Source organism: Vitis riparia, chromosome 4 (genome assembly GCF_004353265.1).
Source record: "Vitis riparia cultivar Riparia Gloire de Montpellier isolate 1030 chromosome 4, EGFV_Vit.rip_1.0, whole genome shotgun sequence".
Taxonomy (NCBI): Eukaryota; Viridiplantae; Streptophyta; class Magnoliopsida; order Vitales; family Vitaceae; genus Vitis; species Vitis riparia.
In genome coordinates this window covers 1,113,269-1,129,378 of record NC_048434.1, presented here as the reverse complement: position 1 = coordinate 1,129,378, position 16,110 = coordinate 1,113,269, and the positions used below count along the sequence as shown (strand labels likewise).

At 34.5% G+C, this 16,110-nt stretch overlaps 2 protein-coding genes across 5 annotated transcripts; both read right to left on the bottom strand.

Moving 5' to 3' along the window:
* Positions 1–115: 115 nt before the first annotated feature.
* LOC117912117 lies at positions 116–5,289 on the bottom strand. 3 transcript variants are annotated; one of them, XM_034826588.1, is made up of 7 exons: positions 5,213–5,289; positions 4,194–4,312; positions 3,764–3,846; positions 2,795–2,916; positions 1,925–2,089; positions 1,515–1,608; positions 116–756 (listed from the first exon to the last, which is right to left on the bottom strand). In XM_034826588.1, the coding sequence occupies exons 1-7, from the start codon at positions 5,262–5,264 to the stop codon at positions 504–506; spliced, it is 888 nt and encodes a 295-aa protein (XP_034682479.1). In that variant the 5' UTR covers positions 5,265–5,289; the 3' UTR covers positions 116–503. The 3 variants fall into 3 exon arrangements, with proteins under 3 accessions (XP_034682479.1, XP_034682480.1, XP_034682481.1); XM_034826589.1 differs by lacking the exon at positions 5,213–5,289 and adding an exon at positions 5,069–5,192; XM_034826590.1 differs by having other exon boundaries at positions 755–835.
* A 1,399-nt stretch (positions 5,290–6,688) lies between these two features.
* On the bottom strand, positions 6,689–16,063 carry LOC117912760 (ATP-dependent zinc metalloprotease FTSH 4, mitochondrial). 2 transcript variants are annotated; one of them, XM_034827460.1, is made up of 8 exons: positions 15,870–16,063; positions 12,949–13,027; positions 11,534–11,797; positions 10,358–10,594; positions 10,063–10,187; positions 8,311–8,787; positions 7,180–8,125; positions 6,689–7,064 (listed from the first exon to the last, which is right to left on the bottom strand). In XM_034827460.1, the coding sequence occupies exons 1-7, from the start codon at positions 15,894–15,896 to the stop codon at positions 7,193–7,195; spliced, it is 2,142 nt and encodes a 713-aa protein (XP_034683351.1). In that variant the 5' UTR covers positions 15,897–16,063; the 3' UTR covers positions 6,689–7,064; positions 7,180–7,192. The 2 variants fall into 2 exon arrangements, with proteins under 2 accessions (XP_034683351.1, XP_034683350.1); XM_034827459.1 differs by having other exon boundaries at positions 6,689–8,125.
* Between the last annotated feature and the right edge of the window lie 47 nt (positions 16,064–16,110).

Here is a 16,110-nt window from a genome sequence, read left to right as displayed (position 1 = left end):
TTCTTATTGGTATTCTTGGATCGCCTTGACTATCTCATTTTAAAAAATCAATTGGGGTCTAGTAAGGTAGTTCAAACCTTTTATGGTAAAACCCGTCATTTAGGTGATCCATCCCTGACTTAAAAAAGGCATTGTTACACCTCAACAGGTATAATTTAACAAATCAGTTCTCATCCACATACAGTTTTAACCAACAAATTGGATTTCCATTGCATGGAAATTACATAAAATTAATTAAATACAGGAGTCAGTTTCCTTGTTGAGTTAAATGTAAGAAACCATACAGAAGCTCTCCAGTAACTATAAACTTTTGTTATCTTATAATCTCAACAATAGCCTATGAATCAATAATCATGTTATAGGTAGAAGAGAGCCAAACTTGTTTCTCCATATGGGTGGAATTAGAAGAGCTCAATTTGCAATATCAGGTCTATGACCCCAAACAATTTAGTTCTGATTTCGTCATCATCGCTCAGTTGCTTCTTCAATCTGCAGGCTGACAATCAGAGACGCGAACGGGTAGAATTATCTGCTCTTATGCATGATTGTGGTAACTGCTCAGATATACCTTTGCTGCAGGGTGGATATGATCTTACAAAGTCCAGGACAACTGAAGCTAATTCATCTTGGTGTGAAGTGAACTCATGATCAGCCCCTTCTATAATGTGTAGCTTGTGATTGGGTATGATCTTGGCGAACGCCAAAGCATCTTCCACTGGCACCATTTCATCACAGGAACCATGAACCGTAAACACTCTGTAGTAGCAGCAACATTACAATGTGTGCTAGAAATTCAGACTAGAAATCATGAAAAGGCGAATGAATGGCCAATTAGCTGCAAAGATGGTATAGTATTTTATCATACAATCTAGAGGTGCCCAACACCAAATGTTATTGTCTAGACAAAAAACTCACGGCAACAACTTTGATTTGCAAATCTTTCTAAACCAATAATTATTTGATATCTCAGAATCAATCAGGAATTTCTTGTAAGAAGTCCAACAACTAACCCCAAAATTCAGTGAGTTCAGAAATTATCCAAAAACCTATGAAGAATTAAGTTTAGCAGAGTGACAAGCAACAGACATTAAAAGTATGGGTCCATTTTGTTGTGAAAAAAACTTTGTATTTTCCATGATATGAATTCATGAAGTTGAGCATTATCGAGTTACAATGCAGTTTAGTTGGTTGTCCCTGAGGTGTAAGGAAGGTTGATAGAATAGATAAGTAATACTCCAGATCAATAAATTTGGACAGGCATGTCACACCCATGTTTTAAACATAGAAGAGACCTAGTCCTTCCCCACTCAGTTTATGAAGAGAGAAGAGTCACAACTTAAAAAATAGGATGGGGAAAAATCATAATTTATATCACTGAGACACTTATATAGTGGCGAAAGATAAATACCACAAAGTGGGTGTTTCACAGATCATAAATTATCATAACCAGCAATTTGTCTCTTCCATTATTTAGATATGGCTGAAATGTCAAGCAAAATGATGAACTTTCTGACCTGCAATCCTTTTGAATCAAGAGGCATGTTGCATGAGTATCCGTAGTTAGACGGTCCATCAAACTTTCTTCAGTCACACGATACTGAAACTTCCCTGCAAATATATAGACATGTCAGCAGGCATAGATGGTTATTCTGAACTCTAGCATATGCTTGGTGCCTTCTAAATACCTATGAACTCAGGGTGGTACCATGAGTCCATGCAATTTTTCAAAGCATGTAACTGTAGATGTTCATGGAAGAAGGCACTGATGGAACCACCAAATTTTAAATTTTAAGATCATAAAAGAAATTTTAGCTCCATATAGAAAAAAAAAAGTGGAACCATGTATGCTGACAGAGCCACTGACATATACGACATACAAATCATGATAGTAAGGAAAATAAGAAGCCATATGTTAATAGCTTACCCCCTTTATTCTTAACATCAATAAATCCATTTTGCTTGATTCTTTGTAAAAAATCTTGACCTAAACGACCTTTAATGCCTCTCTCCAGATAAAAGCGGCCAGAAATGTTCACAATGGTATGGACATCATTATATTTTGAAGCATACAACAGCACCACATTTCCTCCTGTAAGAATAATTCAACATTATAGTTTAAAGGGGTGTATTATTTGAATGAATTTTCATTACTAGCTAAAATTAAGGACACCTATGATAGGCAGTATATTATTTCTGAACTACAAACATAAACTGGAAGGGATAACTTCTTTATCATTGTACCAAAAAGATTTGCTCGAGGATAAAATCTTAAATAATGATATTAACAGGTTCAAAGAGACATGACTTAAATTGACAAACCAATGCATCCAAGAAGTTGGGGAATATCACGAGTAGTACAACAAAGAAAATTAATCATCAATAGTTTCCTGTGAGAATATGATATTTTTAGTAGCAATGTAACAAAGAAAATCAATCATCAATAGTTTTTCACTAGGAATTACCTTTCTACGACTTTTAACCGTCCATATAATGAAACACATGAAGCAAGTTATATTGTCTTCCAATTCCATTAATCATATTAGGCCCAAATACCACACAGAGAATATTGGTTTGGGGATCTGCATTGTCATATTTAGCTGTTCTGCAAGAAGTTAAACTTCCACCATGGAAGATCTATAGAGTGAAGACATTTAGAGACACCTGAATACTCAACAAAAATGATTCAGATAAAACTAACATATTTTTTTTATTTGCATATATAATTCTTCACTTTTATGTCCAAATTGTGGGTTTTGTTCAATAAATTGAGCATGGAAGATATAAACGGACAGACCTTTACTATGTCCAACAAGTGCAATAATTACACGTTTTTCCCCATAAAAGTGTTGTACTACAGCACGTAAATCACCAGCTTCCCTACGGTAGTTACCATACTGAAATGAACCTTCACTTTCCCTGGGAGGCAGAGCATAAACAGTTCACTATCATTATTTGTATCAGCATCAAGTATTTCATATGTCATGTCAGCAATAAGGGTATGTTTTGAAGGGAATTCAGAAACAAAAATTACTCCTAACGAGCTCACCCTTGAACTTTTGATGAGTTCCTCTACTTTTGTTAATAAGTCCAAATAATTTAGTAGTTATAAACAATAAAAGGAGAAGTAGGCTCCAGAAGCCTTTTAAATGACATTTTAAAAGGGCTATCTTGGACAGCAAAAATGGGAGAGGACAATTTGGGGAGCTAAAGGAAAATTATTTGCTTGAATTTACTGTATCTTTCACCCTGCACTTTCAATCCTTCAAACAAAGACATCTGAATGAGACACAGCCATTAGACGCCATCCTTCTCTAAGATATGTGTAAAAAACCTGAAAGATTCTGAGCTGAGTACAGATAAAGCATATTTAAGAAAAATGCAAGAAGCATTGCACGTATTGATCTGTTACAAAAATACAAACAAGCTCTACCCATTAGTGTGAGTATTTAGACTGCAGAAGACCAACAAGGGCACCTAAAAGAACTGGTTTAAGCAAAGTGACTCCTAAATACTGATCTTGATGCAGAACTTCCAGACAGAAGGAGCATACTCAATTGGAACAACTCTGAAACTGAAAGCATATTATATATGATACAAAAGCACAAATTCAGCTGATTCTCAAAGCGTATTTCAGTACTTCTCAACCAGAATATGTGAGGAATGATAATTGAGGAGCAACCACAAGAAGTCCAATCCACATACAAAGTCTAACAAATTTAACCATCTAATTTTTTTCCCCTTCCCTTTCTCACAGATGACTTACCCGTTTCCTGCAAAGTCAAAGCGGAAGGCACTGATTCCTTCTTTTCCCAAAGCAGCAGCAAGGTTCACCATAGGAATGCGCTCCTAGAGATTAAAAAACAAAAAGAAAAGATTAGATCTGAATTTTGGAAATCAATCTCGACACAAGATCCTCACATATAAAGTCCATATCCTCGCATGAAAAAAACAGTTTGTCAAAGAGTATGTGTAAATAAGGGACCAAAGCTGCAAGGCATCTAACAATATTAGGCAACAAAAAGAAAAGGAAAAAGAAAAATGGGAAGAAACGTAAGGACATAAGCATGATAAAGCATTGAAAATTCATAGTTCTCAAGGAAAAGAAACATAAGGACATAAGTGCGAGAAAGCATTGACAGTTCATAGTTCTCGAGTAAAAAGTTGCAAGTATTTTACATAACATGATTACCAACCTTCGAGGATCGAAATCCATGGCATAAGATCACAAGCTCCTTGGAGCCTGTTTCATGGGATATGCCCACAAGCTTCTCACCATGTTGGTTCTGTATCACAACTCTTTGTTGTTTAATTACTGCAGATGATATAGGAAAAAGATTCAATGTTGCAATTCAAATTAAATCATTAAAGACCCTATGCAAACTTTGAAACAAAAACATATAATAAAGATATAGAGAAACACACAAGAAAATCATAAATTCAACATGGAGCATTTCAAAGACATCGGGGAACAAGAAAAACATACTGCATTTCAGAAATTAGAACCACGAATTTTAGCTAAATACAACCAGAAATAAGTCATATGAAATAAAAATAGCCTTCACACATTAATTGATCAGACGATGAATCTCTAGAGCACCATCAAATCAAAATTCTCCCATCAAAATTAAGCACATTAATAATTTTCACTTAAATGATAGTTTCTCAACTCATTCATAATTTCCTACAATTTCATTTCCCATTTATTAGAATTATGTCTCCATAACATGAATATCCCCTAAAACAGACAAAATATCCCAAAGAAAGTTGCCCCATAAATCTTCTTGAACAATCATTCAAAAGAAATATTCTTATAACAATCCCTCTTTACACATTTGCAATAACAGCCACACAAGCCATTTACAGTGAAATTACTGAAAACAGAGGTATTAACTACAAAATTCGGAGAAAATTAACTTCAAATATGAAAGCACCAATCTTCAAGCAATCAGTCATTAAAACCCACGTTAATTCAATGTCCATTTAACAAATTTGAACATCAAACACAAGAAAAACCACCAACTAACTACCGAATTTTCCTTTTTTGTTTTTTTTTTTGAGACCTACGTACAAAAATTCATTCGCAAGCCGTTTGATCATACAAGGATCGTGAATTTGTGATAATTCAGAGACGGGTATTGAGGGAATATCATTGTTTCATCGAATATGGATGTGATATCGAAGATTTGAAACATGGGTAAGCCAGATGACTCACCTGGAGGGCCGACTCGTTCAAGGTGAGTTGGACTCGGCCGAGTCACCGACATTAGAGAAATCCTGGAGTCGGAGGGAACCTGTGATTTTCCAGTTCTGTCCTCGGCTGGTGAGCTCTCATATGCAAAAAATTTTTGCCACGTGGCAGAAGTGAACTATTTCTTAAAAATTCTAATTCATATTTATTTTCAAAGTTATAGGACTTAAAAAATGCTCAGAACTCTTGTTCTTCAATTTTTGTCTTCATTACTATTATCATATTATCTTATTTGGATTAATTTTCAAGAAGTTAATTTTTTTTTATAAAAAAGTTCAATAAAATCTTTCTCATATATTTAATTAATTTTACTAAAATAATTTAATTTTTTTAAAAAAGATCTTAATATAATTTTTTTTTATAAAATTATTGATTATTAAAACTTTATTTTAACTTATGTAAAAAATTATTTAATATTTAATAAAATATTATCCTAAACAGGCCCTAACTGAAATTTTATCATTTGCAAATTTTCTCATTGGTTGAAAATAATTTGACAACAAGTGAAACTAAATTTCAAAAATAATTTTTAAAAATTATTCTCTATGTTAAATTTTTTTAAATATTCTTACCATGTTTAACATGTTTTTAAAAATAAATTTTATTACAATGCTTTATTTTCAATCATTCTTTATATTTATATAATTATTTTTAAAAATAATCTCAAAAAAAATAATTAAAATATGATTTTAAAAATCATTATGTTTTATATTTTTAAAAACAAAAAACTAATTTATCGTTCTTTTTTCCTTAAAGAAACAAAAAAACTACTTTTAAACACAACTTCCAAACATAACCCAACAATTTTTTCTAAGAGAATGAATCAAGTCAAATCCGAAATGGTCCAAAGTGGACAATTTGTATCAATTTAAGTCAATCCAAAAGTGAACAAGATGCATCAGTTAAGTTAATCCTCGATGGAGTTTGGAAGGCCATGAGACACTATGAAAACAAGAAGAAATTCTAGACCATTACAGAAGAAAGAAAATTTACCAAATATAAATAGGAGTCCATCTCCGATATCATGGTACTTTTTCTTTTTTTTATAGCCATAAAAAAGATGCCAATATCACATATACAATTTTTTTTTATTCCATTATTTATCCGCTGATCCCATTTGTGTATATCTATATATGTTGGTATCAAATACCACTTCGATACCTTAATATTTTCGTATAAATAGACATATTTTAAAGTCGCAAAATGAAGGCTAATGCCCACAATATCACCCTGCAAGAATTTTAATCTCTTTGGGTAAACATCACCAAGCTTACAAACTTAAATTCAGCAATTTTTTTCCAGATCAAGTCTCAAAACTCCCATTAAAAATGGAAATTGCAGCAGATACCTCATAACACAGAGAAGACCACTGAGAATGGAAAGAAAGTTTCAAGGCAACAGACCTTGGTCTGAACATCAAAACACCAGAAAAGAGTAGGGTGAATAAAAAGCTGAGTGAATGTATATGTATCAGGTTCCAGCAATGGTTGAACCCAGATAATGTTGAAGACAAGCCCTTCTTATGATAATCTCTAATAACTCTGATTCATTTTGTTTTGTCATGAATCCACACAGGCAATTATGAGAAAGAAGAGGAAAGAGAGAGTAACTCATGGTAAGTGCTTTACAAATGTTGTGAAGGTGAACAAAATTCAAATAGACAGTATAGTCAGTTTTGTGGCACTAAAATGAAAGGGGACAGACGACACTTTCCAATGGGCATAAACTATAACTGCTACGATCTGGGTTCTGCCATTAATCTCCTACAGCTTTCGATCACTTCCGAGCTCATGATGATTACATAAATTGGACATCACTGCAAGTAGGCAGCAATGAAACTAGCATGGTCGTTCTTGGAAACAGAAGGGTTTTAAGTAAATTGCCATATGCACATTGATACTGATATAGCTACTACTTGGAAAGAGTCTTACCAGCTGTTTCATGCTAAGATCCCACAGGGGCAATGCCTTTGGCCTTGGCTGCAGCAGTTGCAGCAGCTGCTGCTGCAGCTGCAGCAGCGGCAGCAGATGCGGCTGCATTGGGTGTTGAGGGAGGCACTGGATTAGACTGTGAAGTGCTCTGTGATGTAACCAATTGCTGTTGTTGTTGCTGATGCGGCTGCTGGGAGTTGACCTGTGCAAGCAGAGCCTTTATCTGATTTCCTGTAAGTGTCTCATGCTCAAGCAGGGCATTAGCTAGAGCATGGAGCTCCTTGCTGTGAGTAGTGAGGATGGTTTTAGCATTGTTATAGGCTTTTTCCAAGAAATGCTTTACTTCCTTTTCAATAAGGAGCCTAGTCTCAGTGCTCATGCTCTTTCCATTATCGTCATAGTTGTGAGTAACAACCCCAACTTCTTTGCTCATACCAAACTTTGTAACCATTGCTCTTGCAAGGGAAGTTGCTTGCTGGAGATCAGAAGATGCACCAGAAGTGACCTCACTCTCTCCAAAGATAAGCTCTTCTGCAACTCGGCCACCCATGCAGACATCAAGCCGAGCAAGCATCTGCTTACGGGAGATACTTGTCTCATCCTTGTCTGGCAATTGAGCAACCATGCCAAGTGACATCCCACGTGGGACTATTGTTGCTTTATGTACTGGAAGAGCTCCATCAGTATGGATAGCCACAAGGGCATGACCACCTTCATGGAAAGCTGTCAGTCTTCGTGACTCATCAGAGATAACTGCTGATTTGCGTTCACTTCCCATCATAATCTTGTCCTTTGCATACTCCAGATCAGCCATGGTAACCTCTTTAGCGCCGTCCATTGCTGCCTTGAGAGCAGCAATATTGACCAAGTTTGCAAGATCAGCACCTGAAAACCCAGGAGTTCCTCTAGCAATTATCATCAGATCAACATCATCCCCCTTCAGAACCTGTAGAATAGTATTTAGATACATTAGGCCAAGGGGAAAAGCAAAACCTTGATACTGGTGTCAGCCATGCAAATAGACACACAAGCAAAGCCTTCCCAAGACTGGAAAAGTAGAGCCTTTTTACTCCAACTTAGTGTTCATTGTACAAAAAACACCTTAAAATTTTTGGTAGAGGGTGACAATACCTTTGACATATGGGATTCCATAATCTGCCTCCGCCCTTCTACATCTGGATTAGGGACAACAATGTGACGATCAAACCGACCAGGTCTCACCAGTGCCTTGTCCAAAGATTCAGGGAAGTTAGTTGCAGCAATCACTATGATCCCTTCATTTTGTTTGAATCCATCCAGTTCAACGAGCAACTGATTCAAAGTCATCTTCATGTACTGCTGATCCTTTGGATTACGGCTTCCGCCAATCGCATCTATCTCATCAATGAAAATTATACAAGGCGACCTCTTCTTCGCAGCTGAAAAAAGATCCCGAACCCTCCGGGCTCCAACACCAACAAACATCTCTTCAAATTCACTGCCACTGCATGAGAAGAAAGGCACCTCAGCTTCTCCAGCGATAGCTCTTGCCAACATGGTCTTGCCGGTGCCAGGTGGACCAACAAGCAAAACACCCTTTGGAAGTTTGCCACCTAGACGAGTGAAGCGCTGTAACAAGGGAAACATAAAATAAGAAACCTATTCAGATATACAACTCTAACTAGAGATAGGGCTTCAGGGTTTACATTTTAATTTCATGGAAGTTTTTACACTCCAATTCCAGAATAGGGAACTTCGCAAAAACAATCATGATTTAATGTAATATTTAGTAGACACAGGAGAAAGTTATGATAATGGAACCTAGAATTGGTTATGATAATGCAAACAACCAGACATAAGAAAACACAGTAGCAACATCACATGCTGATAACAATGTTATACACTTGGACAGTGAAAATTACATATTTGATTGCTTACTATGTTATCTCAAGTCCAAAAATAGCAAATACCTATTTTCCTGTTTATACTAAGTTTCCTATTTTGGCTGAGAATTCCAAAGATTTTTCATATTCTTATTAACACTGCAACATCACAAAACCAACAATGTCTATATTTTAATCTTAGAAGCATCTTTCACAATGCATCATATTTTTAGGAATATCATTAAACATCAATTTTGACATGAATACATCTCAGGTCAAGTGATTAAACATATTTGTATTTCTTATTACCTAAAAGGAAATAGTAACATAATGGCAACAAAAATCAATAATTATTAAGGGTTGCTTTAATTTCACAAATAGAAAAATATAAAGGTTTGAATGGATTTTCCCACTCCCTAGCCAAAAACAGCATTGGTGGGGATTTTGCCTGCATCCAATCCCTAATTCTTCAGTTATGAATTTTCACTTAAAGATCGGTCTTCCAATATATCCAGTGTTTCCATGAAAATAAATCTGTCAGCTGTATAAGACAATTGTGCACCAAAGAAAGTACAAAGTATTTTCAGGATCTCTCTTGTTGCAGAAATTTAAAATCATGCATTATTTATAAAGAAAAATTAATATTTCTACAACTGATATGAGAAATTCTAAATTCCCAGTACGTTTCTCATTGGCAAGCATGCTCCACATTTGGCACACAGCAATAGAAGTAGAAATATTAAAAGGCAAACACAATAAATGATATCCTAAAGAATCTTAAGCAGGTACTCATTTTGTACACAAATGGGATTCAAGAGAGATTATGAAACAAAACTAAGGAAAGAGGGAACAAACAAAACATCGTTTGAATTTATTTGAGTATATCAAAGAAATAAGTTAGTATAAACCAGGAAAGAAGCAAATCAAATTTGTATATGGCATTAGATATACACATTGCAAATAACGGATAGAATCTCCTTGTTGGTGACATTGGAACACACATGCAAAAATAGAGACTTACCTTAGGATCTCGAAGGTAGTGAACTATTTCTTCTAGCTCAGCTTTTGCCTCATCAACACCCTTTACATCATTAAATTTTGTATTTGATTCCATGCTAGGTTGCACCTCTTCATTTAGACCAAGTCCTGAAACATGGAAAACAACCACATGAGAGAGTGGGGGAGAGAGAGAGAAAGAAGAGAGGGTGGGGATGTTTGTTTGGGGGGAGAGGATGAGGATAGGCGTAGGGTAGTGTTGTTTCATCTGGCATAAAATCGTATTCAGAGGGTAGCACCTGAAGTATCAAGACAAATACCTTTACTGATTCCTCTATCCTCAATGAGTGCTCCTACACCTGAAATCAAGAGAAAGGCCAGCGCAATAGTGCGGAATGTACGCCACAACTGCTCTTTGAAATGTCCTCCCTCTGAAGCTACCATATGAATAGGAGCACTAGCTGTTCCGAGGACACTGTCCTTTGTCACTTTTCCCACATTTCTAAAAGCTGAAAGGCCACCTGTACTTTCTCCCTCCCCAAATGAGCTAGTAATACCTAAAATAAATTGTCAAATGAGAAAAAATAACTCTCGATAGCTCAAAAGAGAGTGATGTAGGAAAGCCAACAAGTCAGAAACAGAGTTACAAGGAATCTTCCCCCATGTAAGTAACTCATGTAAAAAGTTCAAACATACAGAATTTTGACAGTCCATAGATTCTGGTTGAATCCTTGAATAGGTTTCCATTTGTGTTTTATTTCCTACATTAACACCAATTACAATATCAGTTCTAAACATGTTATTTTTCAAGTCTGCCATTGACCGTAGACATCTGCAATGCTTATTATAATTTCATAACAATTACTAGCTTTACCGTTATTGAAATATGTCAGAGCACACCAAGAGTAGAGAAGCTGCAATTTCACCATTCTAAAACACCATTCCAATTAAAATACGAAAACTCCTTTATGACAAGAGAACAAAATCCCCTTACAAAATTTTGTCAATGTTTTTTTCAATAAGGAATATGTTGATAACAAGTCTGCACTATAGAGAATGGAAACAGTATTACAAACCTTGAGACATAGAAAAAGAAACAAATGGATTAAGCATTTATTCTCACTAAAGGTTTTTCATCCAAACGTATTTTGAAATCCAACCACTTTCAAAGTTCCCTGGCTTTTTCAACACAATGTCCTGAATTTTATTTATCTAGAAAAGTTTGACCAATGAAAAGCTTTTTCTGGGAAAAATGTTTCACTAAGTATTAAATTTTGCTACTAAGAAAAATCCCAAGAGGTCCAGATCTCCAGATGAGCTGTTAAAAGAGAAAATTAATTACAGATAATGTAGAAAATATAAAAAGGTGCCTGCTGCTTTACATGACAAAATTTTTAACTCACTACCTGATAGTTAAGTTTAACAGCTGGTTAGACAAACACAAAGAAAAGGAGAAATAATTAAGTCAAAAGGAGAAACTCTATTCCCATACCCACCTCTTTGCAATGTCTTGAACAGCTCACTTTCGTCCAACCTGTCAACTCTGACCAAAGCTTTAACATATTCTGCAAGAGCAGAAGGGTTGGAATGTAATGATGGTTGACTTTCAAATAATCTTATCACTGCTTCTGGGTCATTTCGATGATATAGCTCTTTAAGATAGGCAGCATCACTTGCTCCTTCTGCATCACGTACTCTGCGAGCTAAATTGCCAACATAACTTGATTGAAACCTTTCTTGAGCACTGGGAAACCTATTCCCTGCACAATAAGACCAAAAAAAAACAGAAGTTATTATCAGAGTTTGAGATAAATGGAAAACAATCCTTTATTTGGAAGTTAATGCCTCATTAAAAAAATAAATGTAAAAATAAAAAGCAAAGGAAGATGACTAGAACTTTGTCTAGAGTCACAATTAAACAAAAGAACAGTGAAAGCTTCATGGTCTTAAGATTCAACTATGCATTTCAAAATAACATAAGATGATGATAGAATGAATATCAGCATCACACTTATAGACCAAATCAAATCAGAACTTCCAGATGACCAAAAGAAATGGAGTTACACAGAATTGAAAAAGAATCAACAATCTGGAAATGTCTGCATATCTCCATGTTATTCTTCTATGCGTGCATGCATGCCTGTCCCTAAAGACAAGTAAAAAGCATGAACAGTAAAAGGGCAACTTCAAGAAACCAGCACTTCACAAGTCCATGCCAATTCCTTTGGTAGTACATTCTGACTGCTTCAGTATGAACTGACAGATTATCAGTGCTTTTCTATGCCAAATAGGACTAGAATCAAATGTGGTAATCTGAGAACTTCCACAAGAATTACAACAGCCGAAAGCAAAGACACACATCACTAAACCATGTAATCAGACAGATTAAGATTAAAACCACTAATAATGCAGCTACATAAAGCAAACCTACAGAAAGGCCTATGGATGATTGCAAGAATTGGTCTAAAACAATGATTGTGCAGAATGTATTATGTAAGAAAAAAACCAATTTATTGACAAACTTGTTAATTTGGGAAGCTATATTCGAAGTTTAATGTCAGAACCTATAAGAACCACAGAGTTCTTTATGGATAAAGTTGTCGATGTAGCATCTGCCCATAGTTGCAAGCATTGTTAGTTTACAGGTACATTAAAAATTTGATGTACACAAAGGATGATATGTTGGTTAAACAAGATCAAAATTATGAAAAGGTTCATGCAATCGTTTTTCTAGGTTATCATCCAAATAAATTAAAATTTCAGGCCACAGGAAACTCGAGGAAATGAATCTGAAAAGAATGTTTAGTAAGTGGATAATGTTAAATTTATATGCTTAACATTTGAAAACTAAGTAAAAAAGAAAAATCAATGACATATATGGCTTTAGTTAATGTCACAATAAACAGCATACCTCCAAACTTTTGGGAAGGAAGAAAATTTCTAACAAACAAAGTTTTCAATTGTCCTAACTCTGATTGCTGCCTTGAGACCTGTTACAGCAAGAACATTGAAATAAGAAAGAAGAAATCAAGCACAGTATATCAGGACCAGCATGCAACTTTCCCATATAAAGGGGGTGAGGAGTTATCACTCAACCGAATAAGAAAAAAGCACCATATATTCAACTTTGTAACCCTAGTCTCAACCATCATAAAACACACATGTGCTAAAATCACCAAGAAATGATGATGGGATTTCAAGAGAATAGCTACAGAAGTGAAATCAGGTCTATATACTCAACTCGGTTAAATCTAGTCTCAACCATCACAAAATACATATGCTAAGTCCCTAAGAAATGATGACGAGACTTCAAGAAAACAGTTGCAGAAGCAAAATAAGGTCCATATTGTTAGTGAGCTAGACTAGTTAGTTAAGGTAACTCGTAAAACGTATTGTGTATAGTTTTTCTACTTTTTTGTATCATGTATCGTATCATATCATATTGTGTATTGTAAGTTTTTTTATATAGTGAAAAATAAATAAATATGTATATATGTATATATCTATTGAAAGTATGAAGTATAAGGTAATATAGAACCAATTTTATGAACGATAGTAGGATCTAAAGAGCTAAACTATATTATATCAAATGAAAGCATTGAATGTTAAAGTTTTCACAAGTTCAACTTAACAAAATATAGCTTTAATATATAGATTCATCACATAATCCACAAAAATAAACTTCTTCAATTTTTAGCTATGATTTTTAATTCCAAATTCTAACTAAGCATATGCACTTATTGTGTTGTTAATATATATATATATATTAAATGCACCTTCATGTGTCATCTTCAAAGTTCTAGCTTTTCAAGTTCATCATCATTCCTTTTTCCACTAAAAAAAAAGGCGAATATATTATTTTTATTCACTAATCACCATCATTTTCATTATCAACATTCAAACTGTTCAAATGAAAATTCTTCAATATTCATTGTAAACATAAATTTACTTGACTTCTAATTTAGCATCTGATAACAAGAATGCAACTTTTTATATAAGATTATTTTACTTATTTCTCCATTTTATGATGATTTTTTAATCTTTTAATATATTTTAAACAATTAATATAATAAATTCTTTTAACAAAAAAAATTAATTTGATTTTTTTTTAAATTATAGAAAATAGTTGAAAATATATGTATCGTTGTATCGTAATATCACATATCATATCGTGTATCGTATATGTATCGTAAGATACACTTTAAAATAAAATATGGATTGCAAGACATAACGATTTCCATAAAAAAATGTATTGTATCGTTGTATTGTATCATGTATAATAAGTTTTTAACAAATATGTTAACAACTTTGTTCAAATTGTTCTAACATTCTTGGATTCAACTCTATGGACTTGGGTTTTCACATTGGAATTGAAGACACAAGATTGTTTCAGATTTGTTCAAAGGGATCTTTAGGTAAGTATGGTTTAAGTACAGTTAAGTTTGTTGGCAGCGTAATGACATGTTTAGGTGTATTGTTAATCGTATATGGGCCAGATTTTAAATCGGAAAAAAGGAAAAAAAATCAAGAAGATCGCTCACGTTTCCTATTATGATCAGTTTTTAAGTCCTGCCCACAAGGGCTTGTTCAACTCTAAATATACCTATTAGTTGTGTTTCTACACACCTTGCAACCTAGAGTTCATTGTCATTATTTTCTATGCATTCTTACTCTTAGACCTTGTACTTTGATCAAGATCACTCGTGGTAATTGATCACACCCCCTCAAGTCATTGAGGAGCTTACTAAGGAGCACCTAGGTATTACATCGTGGATGAGAAAATAAGTGAAGGTATTGGCCAATAGAAGATCCTTGGGAGAAGGTAGCATCTGATCCAAGTAAAAAACTATACACTCATTCTTTCAAATTTAGTGAATTTGCTCTACATTTGATTGGCCCATGGTTTTTATATTTGCACGTTTTTTGTAAGACTCTTTAGGTAGTTTTTCATGTATATCATATGGCAATTTTGGGATTGTTCTTTGCTTTAATAATTGTATATTAATATTGATCAAAGAACTCATAAAAGAAATAAAAATTGAATTTTTAGGCCATAAAAAGGAGGACCACCCATTCACTTAATCAACCCTGGATAGTTTCGTGAACCAAGATCCAAAATTTCAAATATAATAAACTAAAATAAACCAAACCTCAACAATCACAAAACACAAATGTGCAAAAAACAACAAGAAATGATAACGGGACTTCAAGACAGCGGCTGCAAAGCTGAAGTTATCCAGGTTCCCATTACTATCGGCTTTGGGGCAAAACAGACCAGACCCGGATCACCAAATTTTATTAGACCTATTTCCATTCTCAATCAAAATGCAATATTCCCTAAATCCTCAGCCTTGGAACCAGAAACAATTGCTTCCGACTAACGCTTGGTTTAGGTGCCCAGAAAAGTAAGGAGAATCAAAGTGACAACATTTGAAATACTCTGTTTTTTGTTATTTCGCCGCACAAAATACGTAAAACCCGCATCCATCTTTTCACAGAATTCAAACCAAGAATAAAGGGCTCATTTTTAGTTATATTGAAAATGGTATCAAATAAAAAATCTGATTCAAGATAAAACTAAACAGACCCAATAACTATAACCAGCTAGAGCTTCAAACCCTAAAATCATAATCCTAACTCAAACCCTCCAAGATTAAAATAATCATTACACCAATTCAAGAACCCTAGAAAAAATGTTGAGATTAGCTTTGTTTAAAAACAATAAAATAAACCGTGAAATTTCCAACAATCATGAAAAGGGTTTTCAGATTCATCACCAAACAATCCACACAAAATCTGAAATTACAAAAATTTGATGAAATTTCAAGTCACCTGAGTGATAAGACGCCTCCAAGCCATAGCCCCTGAAGAGACCCACAAGCTCTGATCTTTCTCTCTCCAATTTCTCTCTCTAAAACTCTCAATCTTATATATATATATAATCGCAAATTCTATGGTTTGTGAGTAGACGACAACGAAAAATATGAGCGAGAACTCGAACTCGGAGAGAGAAATATCGCAAGTTAGATCATATATAGCCGTGATGGCGGCTACGCTGCGCACGGTGTATTAT

Coding starts and splice junctions, on each gene's coding strand:
- LOC117912760 (XM_034827459.1), bottom strand. CDS start 15,896: ATGGCTTGGAGGCGTCTTATCACTCAG. Junction 11,798..12,948: donor TCCTTCCCAAAAGTTTGGAG/GTATGCTGTTTA, acceptor CTTATTGTGCAG/GGAATAGGTTTCCCAGTGCT. Junction 10,595..11,533: donor GTTCAAGACATTGCAAAGAG/GTGGGTATGGGA, acceptor AATTTATTTTAG/GTATTACTAGCTCATTTGGG.
- LOC117912117 (XM_034826588.1), bottom strand. CDS start 5,264: ATGTCGGTGACTCGGCCGAGTCCAACTCACCTTGAACGAGTCGGCCCT. Junction 4,313..5,212: donor TGAACGAGTCGGCCCTCCAG/GTGAGTCATCTG, acceptor TATCATCTGCAG/TAATTAAACAACAAAGAGTT. Junction 2,090..2,794: donor ACTTGTTGGACATAGTAAAG/GTCTGTCCGTTT, acceptor TTATTCTTACAG/GAGGAAATGTGGTGCTGTTG.